At 32.9% G+C, this 20,452-nt stretch overlaps 2 protein-coding genes across 2 annotated transcripts; both read left to right on the forward strand.

The window, feature by feature from the left end:
* The first annotated feature begins 5,932 nt into the window (after positions 1–5,932).
* Positions 5,933–9,001, forward strand: LOC133304353 (14-3-3-like protein GF14 iota). Its single transcript, XM_061504378.1, has 7 exons — positions 5,933–6,005; positions 6,431–6,740; positions 7,346–7,433; positions 7,545–7,654; positions 8,108–8,256; positions 8,548–8,595; positions 8,940–9,001. Exons 1-7 carry the CDS (start codon positions 5,933–5,935, stop codon positions 8,999–9,001), a joined length of 840 nt encoding a protein of 279 aa, XP_061360362.1.
* Positions 9,002–15,759: 6,758 nt separating this feature from the next.
* LOC133304350 (PLASMODESMATA CALLOSE-BINDING PROTEIN 4-like) lies at positions 15,760–18,845 on the forward strand. The gene is made up of 4 exons (XM_061504373.1): positions 15,760–15,950; positions 16,365–16,604; positions 16,714–16,750; positions 17,845–18,845. Exons 1-4 carry the CDS (start codon positions 15,899–15,901, stop codon positions 18,131–18,133), a joined length of 618 nt encoding a protein of 205 aa, XP_061360357.1. The 5' UTR covers positions 15,760–15,898; the 3' UTR covers positions 18,134–18,845.
* Positions 18,846–20,452: the final 1,607 nt, after the last annotated feature.

Genomic DNA, 20,452 nt, shown 5'->3' on the forward strand with positions numbered 1-20,452 from the left:
GGACCGGAGATCAATCTTAGAAAATACAGTCGCACCACGCAACTGATCCAACAAATCATCTATACGCGGCAAAGGATACTTATTCTTAACAGTAACCTTATTCAACTGCCGGTAGTCTGTACATAATCTCATAGACCCATCCTTCTTCTTAACAAAGATCACCGGGGCTCCCCAAGGAGACACACTCGGCCTAATAAAATTTTTTCTGGATAAGTCTTCAATCTGCTTCTTCAATTCGGATAATTCCAGAGGTGACATCCGGTATGGGGCAAGAGAGATAGGTCCCACACCAGGCAATAAGTCAATTGCAAATTCAATTTCCCTCTCTGGAGGGAAGTGCAGAATTTCATCCGGAAAGACATCCTCGAATTCAGAGACAATCGAAATAACAGAAACTGGCTCCTTGTTGACGCCAACCAAACCTCCCAATAAAACATACCTGGAATCTCCTTCCTTCAAGGCCTTTACCACCTAAGTACAGACAAATAAGGAGACTCCCTTTCTTCATCATGAGATGAGACAGAAATGGTTTTACTGCAGCAGTCAATCTTCACACAGTACTTGGACAACCAATCCATCCCCAGAATTAAATTCACAGAAGCAAGGTGCAAGACAATAAAGTCGGCAGGATATTCCCTGCCCTCATACTTGAATTTCACCTTTTCACAAACATAGTCTTCATTAAAAACTCTTCCCACAGCCGTAACAATACGCATAGGAGTTTTCATTTTTATCACATGCAGACCAAATGCTTCAGCTACATAATCAGCAATAAAAGAATGCGTGGCACCAGAATCAAACAAAACACTAAGCATTTCATCACGAATAGAAATCATACCTCGCACCAAACTAGCTGACCTCTCAGCCTCTTGCTGAGTCACTGCATATACTCGGGCAACTGGAGGTGGGAGAGGTAGAGATGGTTCCTCAACCACAATAGGAGCCGGAGTGGCCTGAATAGTAGAAACCTGTCCCCCATTAAAGGGGCAGACCCTAATAAAATGCCCAGGTTGGCCACATTTGTAACACAGTCTTTGCTCTTTTCTGCAAACCCCTGCATGAACTTTACCACATGTAGCACATAGAGAAGCAGGCTTAATATTTCCAGGCTTAGAATTTCCCGCCTTTTTGAACTTACCATCAGACTGTCTAACCTGCAACCCTTTTTCCTTTAGAATTCCCAGAAGTGTTTTTAGGACCAGAATTAGGAGCAGATTGGTCCTTATGCTTCCTTCTGTAATATTCTTGAATATTTTTACACTTTTTAACAAGTGCAGCAAAAGTATCAAATGAGTCACCTGCAAGTTTTTCAGAGATGTTATCATGTAATCCTCTATGAAATTTAAAAATCAAGTCATCCTCTGTAGGTGGAGCTCTCTGGAAATGAGAGTATTTGGCCAGCTTATTGAACTTATTCAAGTATTCATCAATAGACATCTGACCCTGCTTTAGTTCTTCAAATTCACCCTTCTTCCTTATCCGGGCTTCAGCCAGAAAGTATTTCAGCAAGAATTGCCTTTCAAATAAAGGCCAGGTAATAGCATAACCCTGACATTCCAAGGGCAGACGGGTATTTCTCCACCAATCAGCTGCATCATTCTGCAACATATAAGAAGCATACAACAATTTCTGCTGATCATAACACTCCATGACAGTAAAAATGCGGTCCAATTCTTCTAACCACTGAATTGCAGCAATAGGATCAATGCCTCCTTTATAATTTGGTGGTGCATGTTTTCGGAAGGCATTTAGCATTCTTTCTCTTTGCTCTCTATTAGTGGCTGGTTGTGTCACACCACCCCTGTGACTAGATTCTTCATTCACATCATGATTTCCTTCACCCTCCACAACAATGGGATTTTGAGGAGGAGGAACAGGCTGTTGTGGTTGTGGCTCAGGCTGTGGCTGTGGACCTTGCCCACCCGCCCTCACCTCAACCAAGAGTAATCTCATCATTTCAATATTCGCCATTCTGCTTGCTGCCATCATTTCTTGATTGGCCAACCTATTAGCCTCTAACAGATCTTGATTTGCTTTCATCATCACTTCAAGCTCTCGCTGCCTAGCTGCAGCCATATTTTGTTGCATCTCAGTTAAGGCCATTATCATTGGATCTGGCTGTGAAGTATTTCCCCGCTGGTTAAGTCGGGGTCTTGCCAAATCTGCTAATATTGGATCGGTCGGGTCAATAGGAGGATCAGAAGTCCTTCTTGGGCGAACCATAATTCTGCATATTTCACACAAAGGAATGAGTTAGCTACGCTCACACTCGGTGATCAGACATGCATATCATAGTACTCCAAGAAAACTCAAGAATATAACAACCCGAACAGTTCATGCAATATTTCACAGGCTCTCCTAGAGAAACTGCTCTGATACCATAAATGTAACATCCCCGTCTCGAGCCGGTTCAATTAACATACATATGATAAAACAGAAAACAGCGGAAGACTTAACTTCTGAAAATACGAGCTAACTTTTTCTTTTTCTTTTTAAATTCTCATTCGTCGTAAACGAAAATCGGGCAGAGTTTCCTCTATAAATCGGACAACTAGGGATTTTCCAATCCCTCACAGAAGCATTTCCTGATAAACAGTTTATACAAATATAATCAAATGCCCATCCATGGGCGCATGCATAACTTGGCTCAGTGCCACTATATCTAACAGCATGCAATCCAACACGTAAACATATCTGAATACTACCTCATCATATAACGTGCCTGAATACCCAAATGTACATGCATCAAAGCGACAGACATGTACAAAACATATACAGGCCATATACACAATAAAGGATCAATATCATGATCCATCAAATGCGAAAATACTGAAATACATCAAACACTCCAAAAAGGTAGTAGCCTACAGCCACTCCAAATCCAATCTGTCAACTGCCTCAGCCACGTGTCGTGTCCCTGCCTAGTGAGGACTCACCGGGAATCTGGGCACCTGAAAATATGTCCCCAAAGAGGGGTGAGATTACAAATCTCAATAAGCTCCAGGTTTATAGAGAATTCTCCATACCCCTGGCTCACTCCTGCATGAAAGTCAGATACAGAGTATACAAATACAACATATAACAGATATCATAACAGAACAGAGCATATATCCATATCATATCAGAGATGTGCGCCGTCATTCCCAAGGGAGGACCCCAAGCGGAAATCAACGCATGTGTTCCCGAGGGAGGACCCCAAAGCGGAACCAGACATATCAGAGGCGTACACCATCAGTCCCGAGGGAGGACCCCAAAGCGGACATCCGGGTACTATACAATCAATGGCCAGAGATTGTTACAGAAATCATATTACAGAAGTCATATCAGAGCAAAACATATCATGTTATCAAATAACTCTATATGAATGCATCTATACAAAGCATCTAAATAACAGTCATACAGTCCAACCATAGTTCACTAACCATGGTGGAGCACTCAAGCAGGAAAAGACTCCTTAAACATAGAGCTTACCTCTTGAAGCTTTACCAATACACTTACTTGTTGCACAAGTTACTTATATGTCTTCAAGAGACTCCGATCCTTTTTTGTCCCTAGGTACACCTAGAGCAAGAATCCACAATTCCAAAATCAATAAAATGTTATCATGCCTAGATTTTCCATAAGGCATACATTTTATCGCTTATCTTCCTTTCTTTATATTTTTGTCAATGCTATGCCAATACACAAGTCTAGACCTCTTTATAACCGTTGGTGTTCTTTAATTTAATCAACCATTCCCTTAGGAATTTTCAACATAAATCATGCTATTTTTCTTCAAAACTCATCACCTTTATACAATTTATTACAACACATTTTATTTAAAATAAAATGTACAAATATATCCCTAAATACCCTATAGGTCGAATCCTATAAGGGGGATTTCCAAAGATCCATCTCTTTTACGATACATTTTCTTTACTTCCTTACAACTTGCAAACACCTAGGCATGCATCCACTAGGTTCCTATTTTGAGTTTAGACACCAAGTCCTTCACAACACATCAAGGCCGAAACATCAAGGTATGTTTCCAAGGATTTTCTTTCCAATGTAATATTCTTACTAATTCATCCAAATTCTACTTACTTGAACCAATAAAACCCCTCTTAAAGCATCAACTAAATTGGCACAATAAATCCTATTAACTCTATCAAAGGCCGAACATAAAGAGGAAATACATGATTTTTCTCTAATTTTTTTACATACTTACAAAGCTTCTTTTCATTTCATACATCAAAATATCAACTATTCCTCATCAATGCATATTCTAACACATCATGCTTTCCCACCCAAGGCATATACACAATTTTATAACTTAAATTATCAAAACAACATCATGTAAATAGAGGTTTGTTACCTCAAATCAACTACCCAAAGCCTAGAAGACCTACACCAAGAGAATCTCCATCAAAAACTTCATTTTGCCCTCTTGATGAATAGTGCACGAATTTGGGGAAGGAAATATCTCCTCACACAACCAATGATAGCTCAAATAAATGGGTGGGATGGATTCATTGAGTGGTTTCCAATCAATTTCATGTGGTGGATCATTGGATTTGGTGGATGGATGATGTAGAAATCAAAGAAAGAAAAACCAAACCCTAAGCCCCCCCTTGTCCAAGTGCAGATCGGTTTTGGAAGAAAGAGAAGAATGGAAAGCTTATGTGAATAGTGGTGATCTTTAAAGTGACAAGGCTTTATAACACATGTGACCTTTTAACAGATATTTTTCTTTCGCGTATTTTCACTTAGACTGACCCGGAACTAACTCAAAGCTACAAACATATTTTTATTTCCTAAAATCATTTACATTAATTTTTATTTCCTAAGGAACAATATTCATAATTCACAGTATGGTTTTTGCACCGTTTTTGACGAAATGCACTGTGCATCACTAATTGTACTTCATTTACTTACGAAACTTAAAACTTATAAACTTATCATTTTCTTGGGCCTATATTGACTTGCTTGGCATATATTGGACTTTCTTATTCTTATTTCATCAATTATTTATTTCTGGACTCTACCGGTTGCTTAAACAGCAGTACAAAATACCCGGTAGAAACACTATTCACGAGATTTTCACGGAAAGTGCCATACTATACAATTTTTCGTTCTGAACTCATATTTGTCATCAGAATTTTCAAATTATGTTCCTAAAATTATTTTGCTCATTTTAAGCTCTACCGGTTAATTCACAAAACTGTAAATTCTCCGGCAGAACGCACTGTTCATAACATAGTCATGATTACAGTCAAAATACTCGAAATCGCTCACTGAATCTAATTATGGCATTTAAATCCTTAAATTAAATCTCTAACTAAGATTTACCAGTTAGGGTCATTATATTAACCCTTTTAAATGTTTTTACAATTGTTGATACTTGATACGATATATTTTTCAAGTGGGTATATGCATCATGCATGGATCCCACAACGACATGCATGGATATGAGGTCAAATCTTCACTGTAAAAAAAAAGGACATCGTATATAAAAATAAATAATAATGAAAACAATTCAATAACTGTCAATGGAAAGATTAAGAACTGCACCCCTATGCAGTTTTTTTTTTTTTCAAAACCAAAGGGATTAGATGTAATTTATATCATTGGATGTTGTACAAAAAAAAATTAAAAAAAAAAATCCAATTAAAAAATTAATTAAGAAAGAGTAGAACTGCATTTATAACTAATTAAGCAGTGCAGTCCTTCCGATTTGCGCGCTTCCTCTTTCAAAATCTCTCATCCAACGGTCCAGATTCAGTCTTACCTTCTCCCTCCACAAGTTGCTCCATCTATATAACCACTCCACCCTTCCCTTCCCTTCTTCCTCGCATTCTTCTTCTTCTGCTTTTTTCACAAACACATTAATTACACAATTTACATAAAACACTTTTTTTCCTTCTTCTTTTTTTTTTCTTCCTCTGATACAACAATGTCCACTGAGAAGGAGAGAGAGAATCAGGTTTACATGGCCAAGCTTGCTGAGCAGGCCGAGAGATATGAAGGTAGGTGCCTTAATTTTTATTTTATTTTTCCATTTTTTTGTTTCATTAATTGTGCTTTGAATCTTAACATTAATGCTCTATTCAACCACATCAAATTAATTGTCCTTCTGTTGTTGCCTTATATTACTCTTGTTTTGGATTTCGATTTTAATTTGTTCAAATAGAATTAGCAATCCAAATCTCTATTTGGATATGAATTACGTTAAAAGATGTTCTGTTGTCTGATTTAGTGACTAGGCAAAGAAGGACTGATTAATGCTGAGAATTTACATTATGCGAGATTGATTATTAATTGCGTACCGTAATGAATGGTTAGATTGATAATGAGTTATTGCCATGATGGAAAATGTTGATATAAAGAGATGAATAATGTTATTTATGTGTGTGATGATATTCCTCTGAACGAAGATGTATATATTATGTAGAAATGGTTGAATGCATGAAGACAGTAGCAAAACTTGATCTTGAGCTAACTGTGGAAGAGAGGAACCTCCTCTCCGTGGGATATAAAAACGTCATTGGTGCACGGCGAGCCTCTTGGCGCATTATGTCTTCAATTGAACAGAAGGAAGAGTCTAAAGGAAATGAGAACAATGTGAAACTGATCAAGAGTTACTGCCAAAAAGTCGAAGAGGAACTATCGAAAATTTGCAATGACATTCTGACAATTATTGACCAGCATCTGATTCCTTCTTCCACCTCATCAGGAGAAGCTACTGTTTTCTATTATAAGATGTGAGTCATATGTTGTTGCACTAGTGCCATTTTCCTAGTTAATTCAATTCCTTTCCTTCTCTATTCAATTGATTACTTTTAGGGTCATCTGCTTTTTGAATATTTGCTTCCCTTGAATAGATATCATTTCCATTATGGAATATAATATGACAGATACGATGGAAGGGAAGAATTTCTAACAATGACATTCATCGATTATTAATCCTTTTAAAAATGCTAACATGCTATTTAGCACACCTTTTTTTAATACACTTTTTATTATTGACTAAATTTTGTGTAAGTTCCACTAAATAACTTTGGGGTCTGTCAATTTATTAGTTATTGCCTTTTGTGTGTTTATATTCTCAGAAAATCTTCCTTATCTGATACAGAAATGCCGAATAGTACAAACTCAATACACACGAAACAGTTTATGAACCATACCATAGTTTATCGTGGGGTTTATTTGTTTTCAATTTATTACTTGTTTTGAGAAATAAAAGGTTACACAACACTATTCATGTTGTTTTCACAAAAATGATTGTGTCTTGTAGCATGATGTCTCTTCCTTGTTTTCATAGGCTTTGGTTCTCTATTTGATTTCCTTCAGCTTCTTTTGGATCCAGGAAAGGTGACTATTTTCGATATCTTGCTGAGTTCAAGTCCGACCAAGAAAGGAAGGAAGCAGCTGAGCAGTCACTAAAAGGATATGAAGTTAGTGCATGATCTCTCTCATTTCAGCACTGAACTAATTCAAATATAATCTATTATGTTTATCTATATATGATGCTGTTATTTGATGTACAAAACTGTATCTATTATTAGGCTGCTTCAGCCGCTGCAAGCACAGATCTTCCATCAACACACCCAATCCGGCTTGGACTTGCACTCAACTTCTCTGTCTTTTATTATGAGATAATGAACTCCCCTGAAAGGTAAGTTATTGATACTCTGTTGGCATTTGAGCTTGAAGGAGTATTTGGCTTGGCATGGAATGACTAAAAGTGTAATTTACACCTTGGACTGATTAGGTTTGATCTTCCAAGTTTATAAAGCATCATTGTTCTTCTAATTTCATCAAATTGTACTTTATCATCACATCCACACACTAGTTAGAGATGTAACATAAAACCATGTGAAATATTTGGTTAATGATATTGTATCAGGACATATATGATTAAGTGGTTTAGAGTTCTATCATTGCGTCTCCATTTTTTTAATAAAAATTTGAGCACAAAGTAGTTAGGCTTATAATATAAAACCATTCCTGTCTCTAGTTAATAGCTTAAGCTTTTTGAAAGAATTGGTTCATGATTCAAACACTTATAATTGGCATAGGTCCAATGAATTGCTTATGTTTCTGGCTCTCGTCTTAATGAAACTTACAGGGCTTGTCATTTGGCTAAACAAGCTTTCGATGAGGCAATAGCTGAGCTAGACACCTTAAGTGAAGAGTCATACAAGGACAGCACTTTGATCATGCAGTTGTTGAGAGACAACCTGACTCTCTGGACCTCTGATTTGCCTGAGGATGGAGGTATGGTTATGACTGAGACTCGATGATATAAGATGCATTTGGGTTGGGCCTGGTAAATACCTTAACATGTTTTTTGATGAATAATGATGCCCAAAACCGATAGAAGAACTGCTTGATATGCAGTGTCACCTCAACACTTCCCTCCTAAACCTTGAAAGAAAATCAAATTAGGACGAATATAAAGGAAAAAGTTGCTTGCCCTTGGATTTCATCTTTTCTCTATAGCTATAGTTATTTGCAATCAAGCTTCTTGTTATTTTAGTTTGTAAAAAAATAAATGCTCTCATGCAGGTGAAGAAATCAAAACAGAAGAAACCAAACCTGCTGAACCTGAGGTATGTGAATCATAATTTTTGCGTATAACTGCACATTTTATTTGAGTATGCGTTAGAATCCAAAGATAAATGTAATGATGCAACAACGAGGTGTTGATTTAAAAAAAAAAATAGGGGGTGTCACTTACTCATTTGAGAATTGAGTGGCTTATGTTGAATGGTCTGTTAGTCAATGTTTCAATCAATACCTAGTAATTTTCTTTTTCGGTCAAAAATCCTTCACGATTTTCTAGCTCAACAATTTTGACATTAATATTAGATACAATTTCACAATATCTCGTGACAAGTATTCATTTCTTTCTATCTACCACGTTTTTTCCATATCCAATGGTTCCCATGCTCTTTGAGACAGAAAACAACGTGCAAACATTTCTGTTGACAATTTTTTTTCTTTTTATGTACAGCATTAATAGGGTACCTCTAACCCTGGACGCGGTAGTCAGACTCAGTCATCTAATGTTCTCTGCAAAGAGACGATTTTTCAGTCTTTCCTTGCAGTTCATATGGGACCTGACAATGCATGTAGTGGCCACTTAATAATAATTGTACTCTTGTTACATCCAACCAGTGCTAGAAAAGTTCGATCTGCGGCTCTTTTTTTTTTTTTTAATTACCAAAGCTTTTCTTGCTATTGCTTTATAAATTTTAAGTAAACTGGTCAATTGAAGCAATGTACAATTTACATATACCTAAAAGCATCTCTTTTTTTCGTTGATTACTTCTGAATTGATTCTTTCCAAAACGATTGTTTCCTCTGCAATAGGCGGCAGACAACGGTTCAGCAAGGATGTTGTTTAGCATAAAAATTTAGTAATTACTGGTTTAAGAGTTTGGTCCAGTATTATGACTAACCTCCATACCTTCTTACAGCTCAAATTTATAGTTAGTTTATAGGTTGCAATTTCCTGTGATCTTGATTTCTCGGTTGGTGGAAAATATTTTCAGTACTTCAGATATACTGACTATTCGGTATATCCTTTATCAAATATGATAAAAAAGTAATATTTATACTATTCTTATCTTTATAGTTATTTCCTTTCATATTTCTATTTTTTTCTTTTTTGATAAAGGTATACCTACTCCTGTTGCACCAAAAATTTACTCGTGTTGGTGATTTACTCATTTGGACTAGGAAGGGTAAACAAAAAAAAAAAGTTGTGCTTGTAGCTTTTGACATAGTGGTATAAACGCTCGATCCATCACACATCCGGTTAAAACTCCCATGGAACTCAATTTAAAGCCTAACAAATATGATGATCTCCTAGCTAATCCATCAAATTATCGTTAGCTAATTATATGACTCATATATCTCACTATAACTCGCCCGGACATAATATATGTTGTGAACATTTTAAATCAATTCATGCATGCACCACAACAATTAATCTCAATTATTATTTTTATTTTTTGGATACACAATTAATCTCAATTTTACTCGCCACTTAATGTGATATCTCAAATCAATCACGGACCAAGATATACAAATGGACTAAGCAGGCTGTCTAATGACCCGTCGATCCACAACCCGTTATGGCATGCTACTTAAATCCGACCTTATCTCACAAAAAAAAAAAAAAAAAAAAAACACGCTATTTCTTTGTTCTCAACCGAGGTTGAATACCATGCAATGTTCATAACCAGCTGTGAACTTATTTTATTTACATATCTGGCATGGGACATTGGTCTCTGTACCTTTATATACAAACCGAAACTCATGTATTAAAATCTTTTCATATTTCCAACTATAATATATATATGGGGCAAGATCATCTTACACCGGTGTAAGAATAATAAATCTTACACCAAATCCTAATCATTGATTTTCTACATCTGACGGTTAAGATTTATTAGGTCTCACTCATTAATTAATTTTTAATTCCCAATAAATCTCAACCATTGGATGCACGGAAATCAACGGTTAAGATTTGATGTAAGATTTATTATTCTTACACCTCCCTATATGTATATATCCCCTTTCCTATCTCCTCAATTCAATATTGACAACCTATAAAAAAAGTTGACTTTAGAAATTATTGTCAATTAAGAGAAAGAAAAATATTCTTTTTTAACTAAATGAAAATCAATTTGAGGAATAAGGAAAGAAAAAAAATAAAAGGAGGATAAAAGATTTTAATCCTAATATGAAAAAAAACCATATAAATGAAAATCTTATTAAAAAATTCTTTTATAAACCGTTACTTTTATTTTTAGTTTTTAGTTACCAACATTGCACTTTAGTTTTTAAATCTTCTAATATTATCGTAAACTGAATGTAAAAATTATATTTTTAAAAATCGAGATTCCTGGACAAAAAAAAAAATTCTCCTCTACCAAATACCTCCTAGAAAATCTTATCCATGAGAAAATAGGAGAGGAAAAGGCTTTCAAAGTTCAAACCCAATCTAAACGTCTTCATTTTAAATAGAAAAGAAAATTTCAAGTTTATCAAATGGTTCGAGTTGAGAATAAGTTGGAATGTTTTTTTTTTTTTTTTTTTGGTACATTAAGTTGGAATTTTAACTCAACTTACAATTGAGTTCGCCTACCCTACTAAAAATTGAGTCTTTCAAGCAATGTTTAAAAACTCAACCGAGGTCAAGGGTAATGGATTCAACTGAGGGATCACTGGGTCATTTCACTGACTCGGATTTATATATTTAAAAAATATAAATATATATCCTATATGAAAAATTCAAAAAAATCAAACCACCAATCATTAAAGATTCAAAATATACTTAACATAATTCAACCAATTATATTCACAAGTCAATATTACACAAGATAATCAAAGTATAAAGCACATATTCCAATAGAGTTAATGAAAAGTTACATCATCAAATTCAGGCCTTCCTTGTCCTTCTCATGCACCTACAACATGTGAGAGGAGATCACTTACCCAAGTGAGAATGGGGGAGGAGACATGGCGACGCGACGAATCAAGGTGGGGAAAGAAGATCTAGCACAACAAAGGAAAGGGAGAGAGAAGACCAAAGATGATAGGAGGAGCCACAATCACGACGGAGGAGATCACCGGATCAGGAAAACTGAGTCTGAGTCTGGGAGAGAAGATCGGAAGAGAAAAAGAAGAACGATTTAGATTTCAGATCTTGTTCTAGATCTAGGCAGCAACTAGTTATTTTTTTATTTTACATATTGATGTATTTTCGTATGTAGTTTTTTTTAAAAAAAATTACAGCGACCCCTTTTGACCAGGAGTCACAGGTTCAACCGAGAGATTCTGGAGTCAGTTAAATCAATGTGCATGCGGAGTCTAACTTTTGACTCCAACCCTCAAAAAATGAGGGTTGATCCTCGGATGGGGTGGTGTTTTTAAACAATGTCTTCTTATTTATGTACGTATATCATCAGTTAAACTAATCTTCACTATCTCACTACGTGTCATATGCCTTCTTAATTTAATTAATTGATTTATTTTTGGTTACTTGTTTTACTTAAAAAATTTCATCAAATCATATTTAACCGTTACTTCTTGAATCAAATTTAAGTAACTACACTAATCTTTAATGATGTCAAAACCTTTCCAGTAGAGTTGTTCAAATTTAGAAAAAAAATTAAAGAAGATTAGAAAAATAGCAACTTTTGTTTCTTACGTGTTCAACTCAGCAAAAGGAGGTTCAATTTTTAAATGGATGGACTTGGAGGGTGAACCCTCCATCATATACCTTTTGAAACTCTTGTCCAATTATTCTCTATTGTTCCCCTGATGAATTGTCGAAATCACAATTAGGCACTTTTGAGACACATACATTAGAGTGATTAAAAAGCAAGCACAATATTCCGAGCAATAATTCATAGTTTTTCTATAATAAAAAATTAAAAACTTTTAAAGGCTCAACCAAGATATATAGTTTCTTCTTTATTCCTTTTGAGGTCCTTTACCATATTTTATTTATGTGTTCTTACTAAGAAAAAAAATCAATTTTCTCATTAAATTACTGGTTATAATCGGCACAGTGAACTAAAAGATATATAGTGCCATGCCTATAACTTAACACTGACTAACTAGTTTTGTTTTGTTTTCTCAGAATGGGGCGTGGCATTGGAAATTAATACTTAACCTATTGCTAGGCTAGTTGGAGGAATTTAATTGGTAGTTTGACGAATTAGAGCTCACCTTACATCTATACATGAAATGAGAGAATTATTAATTAATTTATTATATAAATATTTTTATATAATATATTTTAAGTTATCGTTGATCATTATATCTCTTAATTTTATAAATTATAGTTTATGTGTCATTATGATTAACACGATTTAAACATTTACCTAACTTTGTTCAGAACTACGATCATAATTCATTGCACATACCACACAACAAGTGTATGTATCTCCCAACCCCACCCTCAAATAAAAAAATCCCTCTTGAAACTAATAATAAAAATTTAATCAACATATTTTCTTTGGTAGAAAAAATCTATGATATCCCAACCAAAAGAATAAAAGTCGTTATAGTAAAGAACTAAAAGAAGTGACATTTCATCAAACATTGTGAGCGGTGTACAAATTTTATGTTATTCTTTCTTGTTCCTGTTGTGGTTAGTAACTAATTCAAAGATCTGATATCATATTTGTGGATTAGTTGCCCTAATTTCATATCCCAAATAACCAGTTGCATTTTTATACATATTAAAAACAGAGAAGTTTTCGATCTATGTGTAAGATTAAGAAAACTTTTAATTCCAATCGTTGATTTCTAATCAGTTAAAGATTATAATTTATTGAGTTATTTTTTTAATTAATTATTAATATCAAATAATGTCATATAAAGAGAAATAAATAATTGAAATAAAAAGTAAAATTCCTTAATCTTATAACAGAGTAAAAAATATTCTGCAAATTTCCCAAATGATATTGGAATATTTATAGCATATCATTTTTTCTATTAAGAAAAACATATTACGGTCTATATGACTATATTATATGGCTTTCTCACTTTTAAAGCGACAGCAAATGAAATATTTTAGAGCAAATATATTTATACTGTAGATCTTGACATTTAAAAAAAAAAAAATCATTTTTTATGTATTGTTATAAAATTTCTCACAAAAAATATATTCCCCATATTATATATTGGGTGCATATTTTCTTATGTTGTAGGATAGTAGGAGAGAAAAAAAGTAGAGATAAGTTAAATGTGGGTCCCACATTTTAAATTAAAAAAGAAAAGAAAAATTAATTGGCACGAAAAACGAATTTGTGTAGGAAAAAATTCTTATCTCATGTAGAAGGAGATAATGATATCCCTTATATATTATATATGCATGTTTTTGTCCCCTGTGGTAAGGACTTTGTTAACTAGGAAGCGTTTGATTGGACTATCATGTATCCAAAAGCCAACTCTAAATTGCAAATAGAAGGGTTAGTTATGCCCTAGACACAGCAGAAATTATTGAAGGTAGGTTCAAGTGCCGGCCTCACAATAATTTAATTCATTTTAGTTAACTTACCTAATTGTTGGTCCAGGAAAATGTGAGCCATTTTGGACCATTTCTCGTCACATATATTTGTTACCTGCATAAATTAATTTGTATTTATCTATATTCAAAAATAAATTATATCTTGTGACATAATATTATGCGGAAAGATTTTAGCCGTCCAAATATTAATAAATAATTATGCAAGAATACATTAAGATGTTGGGTAAAAAATAAATAATTGTTTATTTATATTTGGATATATATATTTAATTGTTTAATTATTATTTTTATATAATTGAGATTGAATTTAAAAGTCTAAATTTTTTTTTACTCAGGCACATCAAGAAAAGAGATGGATGGATGAATGTGATTGATCTCAAATTCTTAAAGCTGTTTATAAACATAGCTAATTGACATTTTTTTTATATTTTACTTTGCCTTCCAAAAAAAGGACAACTTCATTTTAAATAGGAGAAAAAAATATTGTTTAATATGCTAACCAAAAAAAAAAAGCTATCACCGACAAAATCTCCCTGAAAGTAATAATTGTAGCCAATATATATAAATATTATTGTGATTTTGGTAAGGTGGAACTAAAGATGAAAAGAATAATAGATTTTTACCTAAAACAAATAATAGATAAAATAGTATTATAGCATATTGATGTGGTTGATATGATACAAAAGGTATAATACTAATCTCTATTTACAAATAGAGATTCTAAAATAAAGAAAATAATTCTAAAAATTTGTATGATACTCTAAATTATTTTAGGATATAAATTTTAATATTATATGATACCTTCTAAATATTATAATAATTTTTTCCTTTTTAAGCCTAATAAAATTTCACAATTATAATAATTTATAATTACATGTTAATTTATAACTCAATTCCACATTATATTCTTATAAGAGCAATTTTAAGGATTTGAAGGTTGAACAGATGAAAAGAAAAGACTTGAAAGGTTGAAACAAACAATAACAAGTGAAAATACCGTTAAAACTGAAGACAAGCAATTTACATGATAATGTTACCTAAACAAATAGAGAAAGAACGATTATAAAATTATCAAATGAATGTTTCTTTCAAATTATTTTTGAGAAAATAATTGTTTTTTATTTTAAAATTTTTTAAAAAATTAATTATGATAAACTTACACTAATTTATAAAATATTAAAAGATAAACAAAAAAAATAAAAAAATATTTCCTTGATACGTAGTCATGTCATGTAAGATTATAAATATACAAGACTCAACTACTGCTATACATGAATATAAGTATCGCACGCACATGGCAATGGTCAATTACCATTATCCCTCCAAATTGCCAACCTATATAACATGGAGTTAACTTTTTTTATCACACGTGTATTTGAAAATGCCACAAAGAGAAAGTTGTCGTTTAATTTAGTATTACAAAAAGCTTAGGCTGTAGTATATGTACCGTTCCCCCAGAAACACACCCCTCTGTTGGTGTTTATATTCTATATTTAATAATGCTATCATACATGACGTAATATTCATAAGTATCTCAAAATGAAAAATATTTTTAGTATGTACCGATCATTTTATATATTTTTTATCAAATCTGAAAAAATATTATATTCATACTACTTTTACCTTTATAATTATTTTCTGTCGTATCCTTATTTTTTTTCTCTTTTTATAAGGATGCACCTGTTGCACTGAGGATTTACAAGGTATCATAATCAGACAGAGACAACCCCAATCATCAAAGGAACCCTTTTTAATACAGAAAACATCCATTCTTTAAACCTCTTCTTCTCTTCATCTATCTTTCTTTTTCTCTGCCTTAGCCCCCATCAAGTTCATCCAATTTACATCAAATAAATTTCTCTTATCATGGCTGTTTTGGTGTATTTTGTGCTTTTCCTGGCCCTTACTGCCCATTCAAGTAAGCACCTGGTGGATTTGTTTGTGTTTCAAGTTTCAACATCTGGTTAAAAAAAAAAAAAATTTTTTTTTTTTTAATTATGATATCTCATACTTTTTTATTTTCTCTGAGGTGGGTTCTTATGATCAGTTGCAAAGTTCAATTTTTTTCTTGTTTTAATTCTGGGTTTTCAGTAAGGTGTCTTCTCTGCTGTTCTGCATAAACCACAATTATGGTCGAGACTTGAGATAAGAATTTTATGTGCTAAAGAAAATTCTGAATTATATTTTTCCCGTGATGTTGCCCCCCTTTTTTTAAAAGAAAAACAAAAAGGAACTGGGATAATTACATGTTTCTTATTTTATTCTAAGAAAAGATAGGATTTTGGTGTGAACTAACTCTCTCTTTTTTTTTCTTCTAAATTTTCTATAATAGGTGCCCTTTACTGTATATGCAAAGATGGTGTGGGTGATCAAGTCCTTCAGAAAGCAATAGATTATGCTTGTGGAAATGGAGCTGATTGTAGTCCTATTATCCAAAACGGAGCTTGTTACCAACCAAACACTGTGAAGGATCACTGTAACTATGCGGTTAATAGCTATTACCAGAAAAAAGGTAATGTTCAAGGTAGCTGTGATTTTTCTGGTGCTGCCACAACCAGTCCAACACCACCTTGTAAGTATCCTATCCTATATACCCTCCAATTCAACACCCATTTTTCGCCATTTACTTTTACTAATATTCTTCTCTTCCTTCTGTCTGTGTCTTTTTTTTTTTTCTACAGCTACATCATCTGGATGTGTTTACCCCTCAAGTCCTAGGTATGTTTCTTGATCATGGATCTTTTTCTTTATTTTTATTTTAAAAAAAAATATTTATACAGTGAATTGGGCAAGTTCTATGAAATTCAAGGAACTTTGGGTCTATTGTGTGTGAAGTGGGAATCTTGTGGAAAATTCCACTATTTTTCTAAGTTTTTTTTTTTTTTTTCAAGTTTTCAGTTTTCCCCTGGATGATTGGAGGCATTGTTTAGTTTTATCATTATACCCTATCATCTAAAAGGCATTTCAAAACTGTTTTTTTCTTCTTTTTTTCAACACTGGCAAATGTAGCTCTGAAACTAGTTCATTTTATACATTAACCAAAAAATCAATTTTTTGGTTCATGTAGTCACCTCACCTCCCTGAATCCGACAGTCTGAATTACATTCTTGCAAAAAAGTTATGTTGCAATAGCTGTTGGGTGTTTCCACTCTGTTTCCGATTACAGATGTAAAGTTGATTTCACTCGGTTTTTCTATTCTTGAACTCTGTTTCTCAAGTTTCTAATCTGTTCTGTTAGTCTTATGTTTCGTGATTTGATTTCTAATTAATTAGAATTTGATTTATATGTTTCTTAATACCAGTGATTGTAATTTCCTGTTTTCATGATTAGTGAGTGATAATTAGTGATTAAAATCTTAGCAACCACATTCTATCTATCTAAGATTTACAAACACTAGTTATGGAAACAGGAAATTATATTCTCAATTCAAATCTTAATTGATTACATATCAAATCACGAACCATAAGAGTTAGTTTTAGCTTTATACCCGATTTTTGTCATGTTTATTTTGAAGTTAGTATCATCTAAAAAGTCATTTAAAAACTGGGTTTTTATTATTATTATTATTTCAACCCTGGCAAATGTAGCTCTTAATCTAGTTTATTCTATACATTAGCCAAAACCCTTTTTTTTTTTTTTTAATCTAGTCACCTCCCTGAATTGGAAGTTTCACAGTTATTTCTGTCCTCTTCACCCAAGATGTTTGATGCTAGATCTATGCTCATATATAATATTTAATGAAATGGATTACTCATGCTTCTTATATTACTTCAAGGTCTATAATGATCATGTTATTTTGCCTCTAATGCAGCAATGCAGGAACAGGCAATACAACAACACCATCAACCGGTTCACCAGGCACAACACCATCAACCGGTTCACCAGGCACAACACCGTCAACCGGTACAACTCCAGGCACAGGAACCGGAACCGGCACAACCGTGGGTAGTCCTAATGTGTTTGGAATAAGTCCAACAGCTGCAACTGGTACTGGGGGCACCAACATTGACAATGGAGCTGGAATAGCTAATTTGAAAGGCACCAACATCAAGTTGCTATTGCCCCTTGCTCTAACCTTCTGTTTAGCCTTCAGGGTCTAAAGGTACAGTGCCACTACTAGAATAGGAGCAACTTGTGGGGTTTGATGTGTGGATGAGATTTTGCCACTACAGGTTGGTTATTCACGTAGTTTTTACTAATCATCCACAAGCATTTGAAGCAAACCCGTTTTTGTTTTCTTCGTGGTCCAAAGTGGGAAAAAAAAAAGTGGGGAATTTGGTTCCTTGTATAGTGGTGATATATTTTGATTATGACTAGTTATGGGGGTAGAAGTAGAACCTGATTATTTTCTTTTAGACTATGACAGGCACTATTTTTTTAATTTAATGGAATCGTGCTACCCCGTATATAAACTACTTTATATATGATTCAATTTCATGCTAGCTGGCCACTCTCTGTCTCTCCCCTTCAACTTTTTCCTTTCTTCAATTGTTTTCCTGCTTGATTTGCATTTCACATCGCTTTTCATTCATTATATTTCCAGTCATTTTCTTTGGTTTTCAGTTACCAACACATTACGTAACTTCATCTTATGCTTCAGTTTTAGTCCTTGATTAGTCAGAGAAATTCTTAGGTGTTTGAAGGCTAATAAAAGGCTCTTGTACTGTACTATTTTATGTGTCTCGTTTTATATCCGTTGGTTATTATTATGGGAAATGTTTTTCTCCTTTCACATGAGACAATATTTCATTCCTACACATACATCAACTTCCGTGTCAAGTTTTTATTTTTGTTTTTACTTTTTTTGTTAAATTGCTGGTCCTACTTTTTTGTCTCAGTGAGAGACAACTCTTCTCTCCTATTAAAGGAGAAAAGTATTCCCCTATTATTATATCTCAATTTTATAATATTTGTAATATTATATATAAGGTGATACTCATTAAATATTTTATTTTATAACTTCATCTCTTGTTTCAGTTTTAGTCCTTGGTTTGACATTTTCCCCAATGATGAAAAAAAAGGAACGAATCGACCAATTCTACTCAAATAATTGATACATTAGTGCAGTCCATAAAACCAATTGTCCAAAGAATTGATGGAAAATTATTAAAAACTGGTAAAAAAAAATTAATCCAAAGAAATGACTAATACAATGCCATTTTAAAGTTTTTTTTTTTAAATGGTTAAATTACTGCCCTTTTGAATAGGAAAAAGTGTATAGAGCTATCTTAAAATTTATTTTTTTTCTAAAAGAATATTTATCTTAAATTTTAAATCCATTCTAATTAGTCCCTAAATTTTATTTATTGATACAGTTAGTTCTTTTGTTAACATGGAGTTAATCTATTAACGGTGAATTAATCTTAACTATACATTCTTATTAAATTTAAATTTTTATTTAAAAATTGTTATGTTATTTTTTAAATATCTTAAAATTAAGAGAGAGAAAAGATTAAAAAAAACCCCGGAGATTTTGTCTTATTTTCTTGAGAATATGATTTTTTTTAATTTAAAGTATGAATTAATGATTTAAATTTAATAAGAATAAAACAGTTAAGATTTATTCACCAGAAAAAAGAATTTTGGAGATTTCTCCACCAGTTTATGGATTATGTATCCAGAATTTAAATTCGAAATCAGCACAACTTGATTCAAGTACTTGGTGGTCGATAGAAAGTTAATACCAAGTTAACACAACGACTTATTATTACAACGGGTGGTGTATAGGGACTAATTGAAACAAAATTACAACTTGTTCGCAATGTTGTCAAAATCGAGTTTTTACGTAGAAACAGAAAGGGGTGGTAGAAACATAAAACGTAAAAATGACACGAAACGTAAAGTTTCTACATTATACTACTTAAGATCAATATATAAAATTATATATATACATGTAAAAAAAATATCACATAATAAAGATGTGTGTTGAGCTACTTATCTATCTAAAAAAGAAAATTATTTTTGATAACTAAATATCAAAATTATAAACAGTGATAACTAACAAGTAATGGATGACCAATTTGTTCTAACTGTTTCATACACTCTGCAATTTTGGATCATCGCTTATCAGGATATAATTTCACTTCTTTCAATGCACACACTGATTCAAAAACACAAAACAATTCTCATAGCATAACTTATAATAGAATTGCAGTTTTATAAGACATAATTATAAAAGACATATATCCAAACAAAAAGATACGAAGATATGTGCATATGATTTGAAGAAAACGAAAATTGAGTTTTTTTTAATTTCTTTTTTTGTAAATCTTTTTTTTTAAAAAAAAAATTGTTTTAATTAAAAACGGTCAAAACGGTAACACAGCGTTTTTATCAAGAACCATTTTTACTTGCGTTTTAACACGCACCACTAGTAAAAACTTAAGTTTTTACACTAGTTTTTGGCAACAATGGTTGTT

The sequence above is a fragment of the Gastrolobium bilobum genome, unplaced genomic scaffold (genome assembly GCF_033153095.1).
Source record: "Gastrolobium bilobum isolate Gb01-03AN ecotype WA unplaced genomic scaffold, APGP_CSIRO_Gbil_v1 utg10043, whole genome shotgun sequence".
NCBI lineage: Eukaryota > Viridiplantae > Streptophyta > Magnoliopsida > Fabales > Fabaceae > Gastrolobium > Gastrolobium bilobum.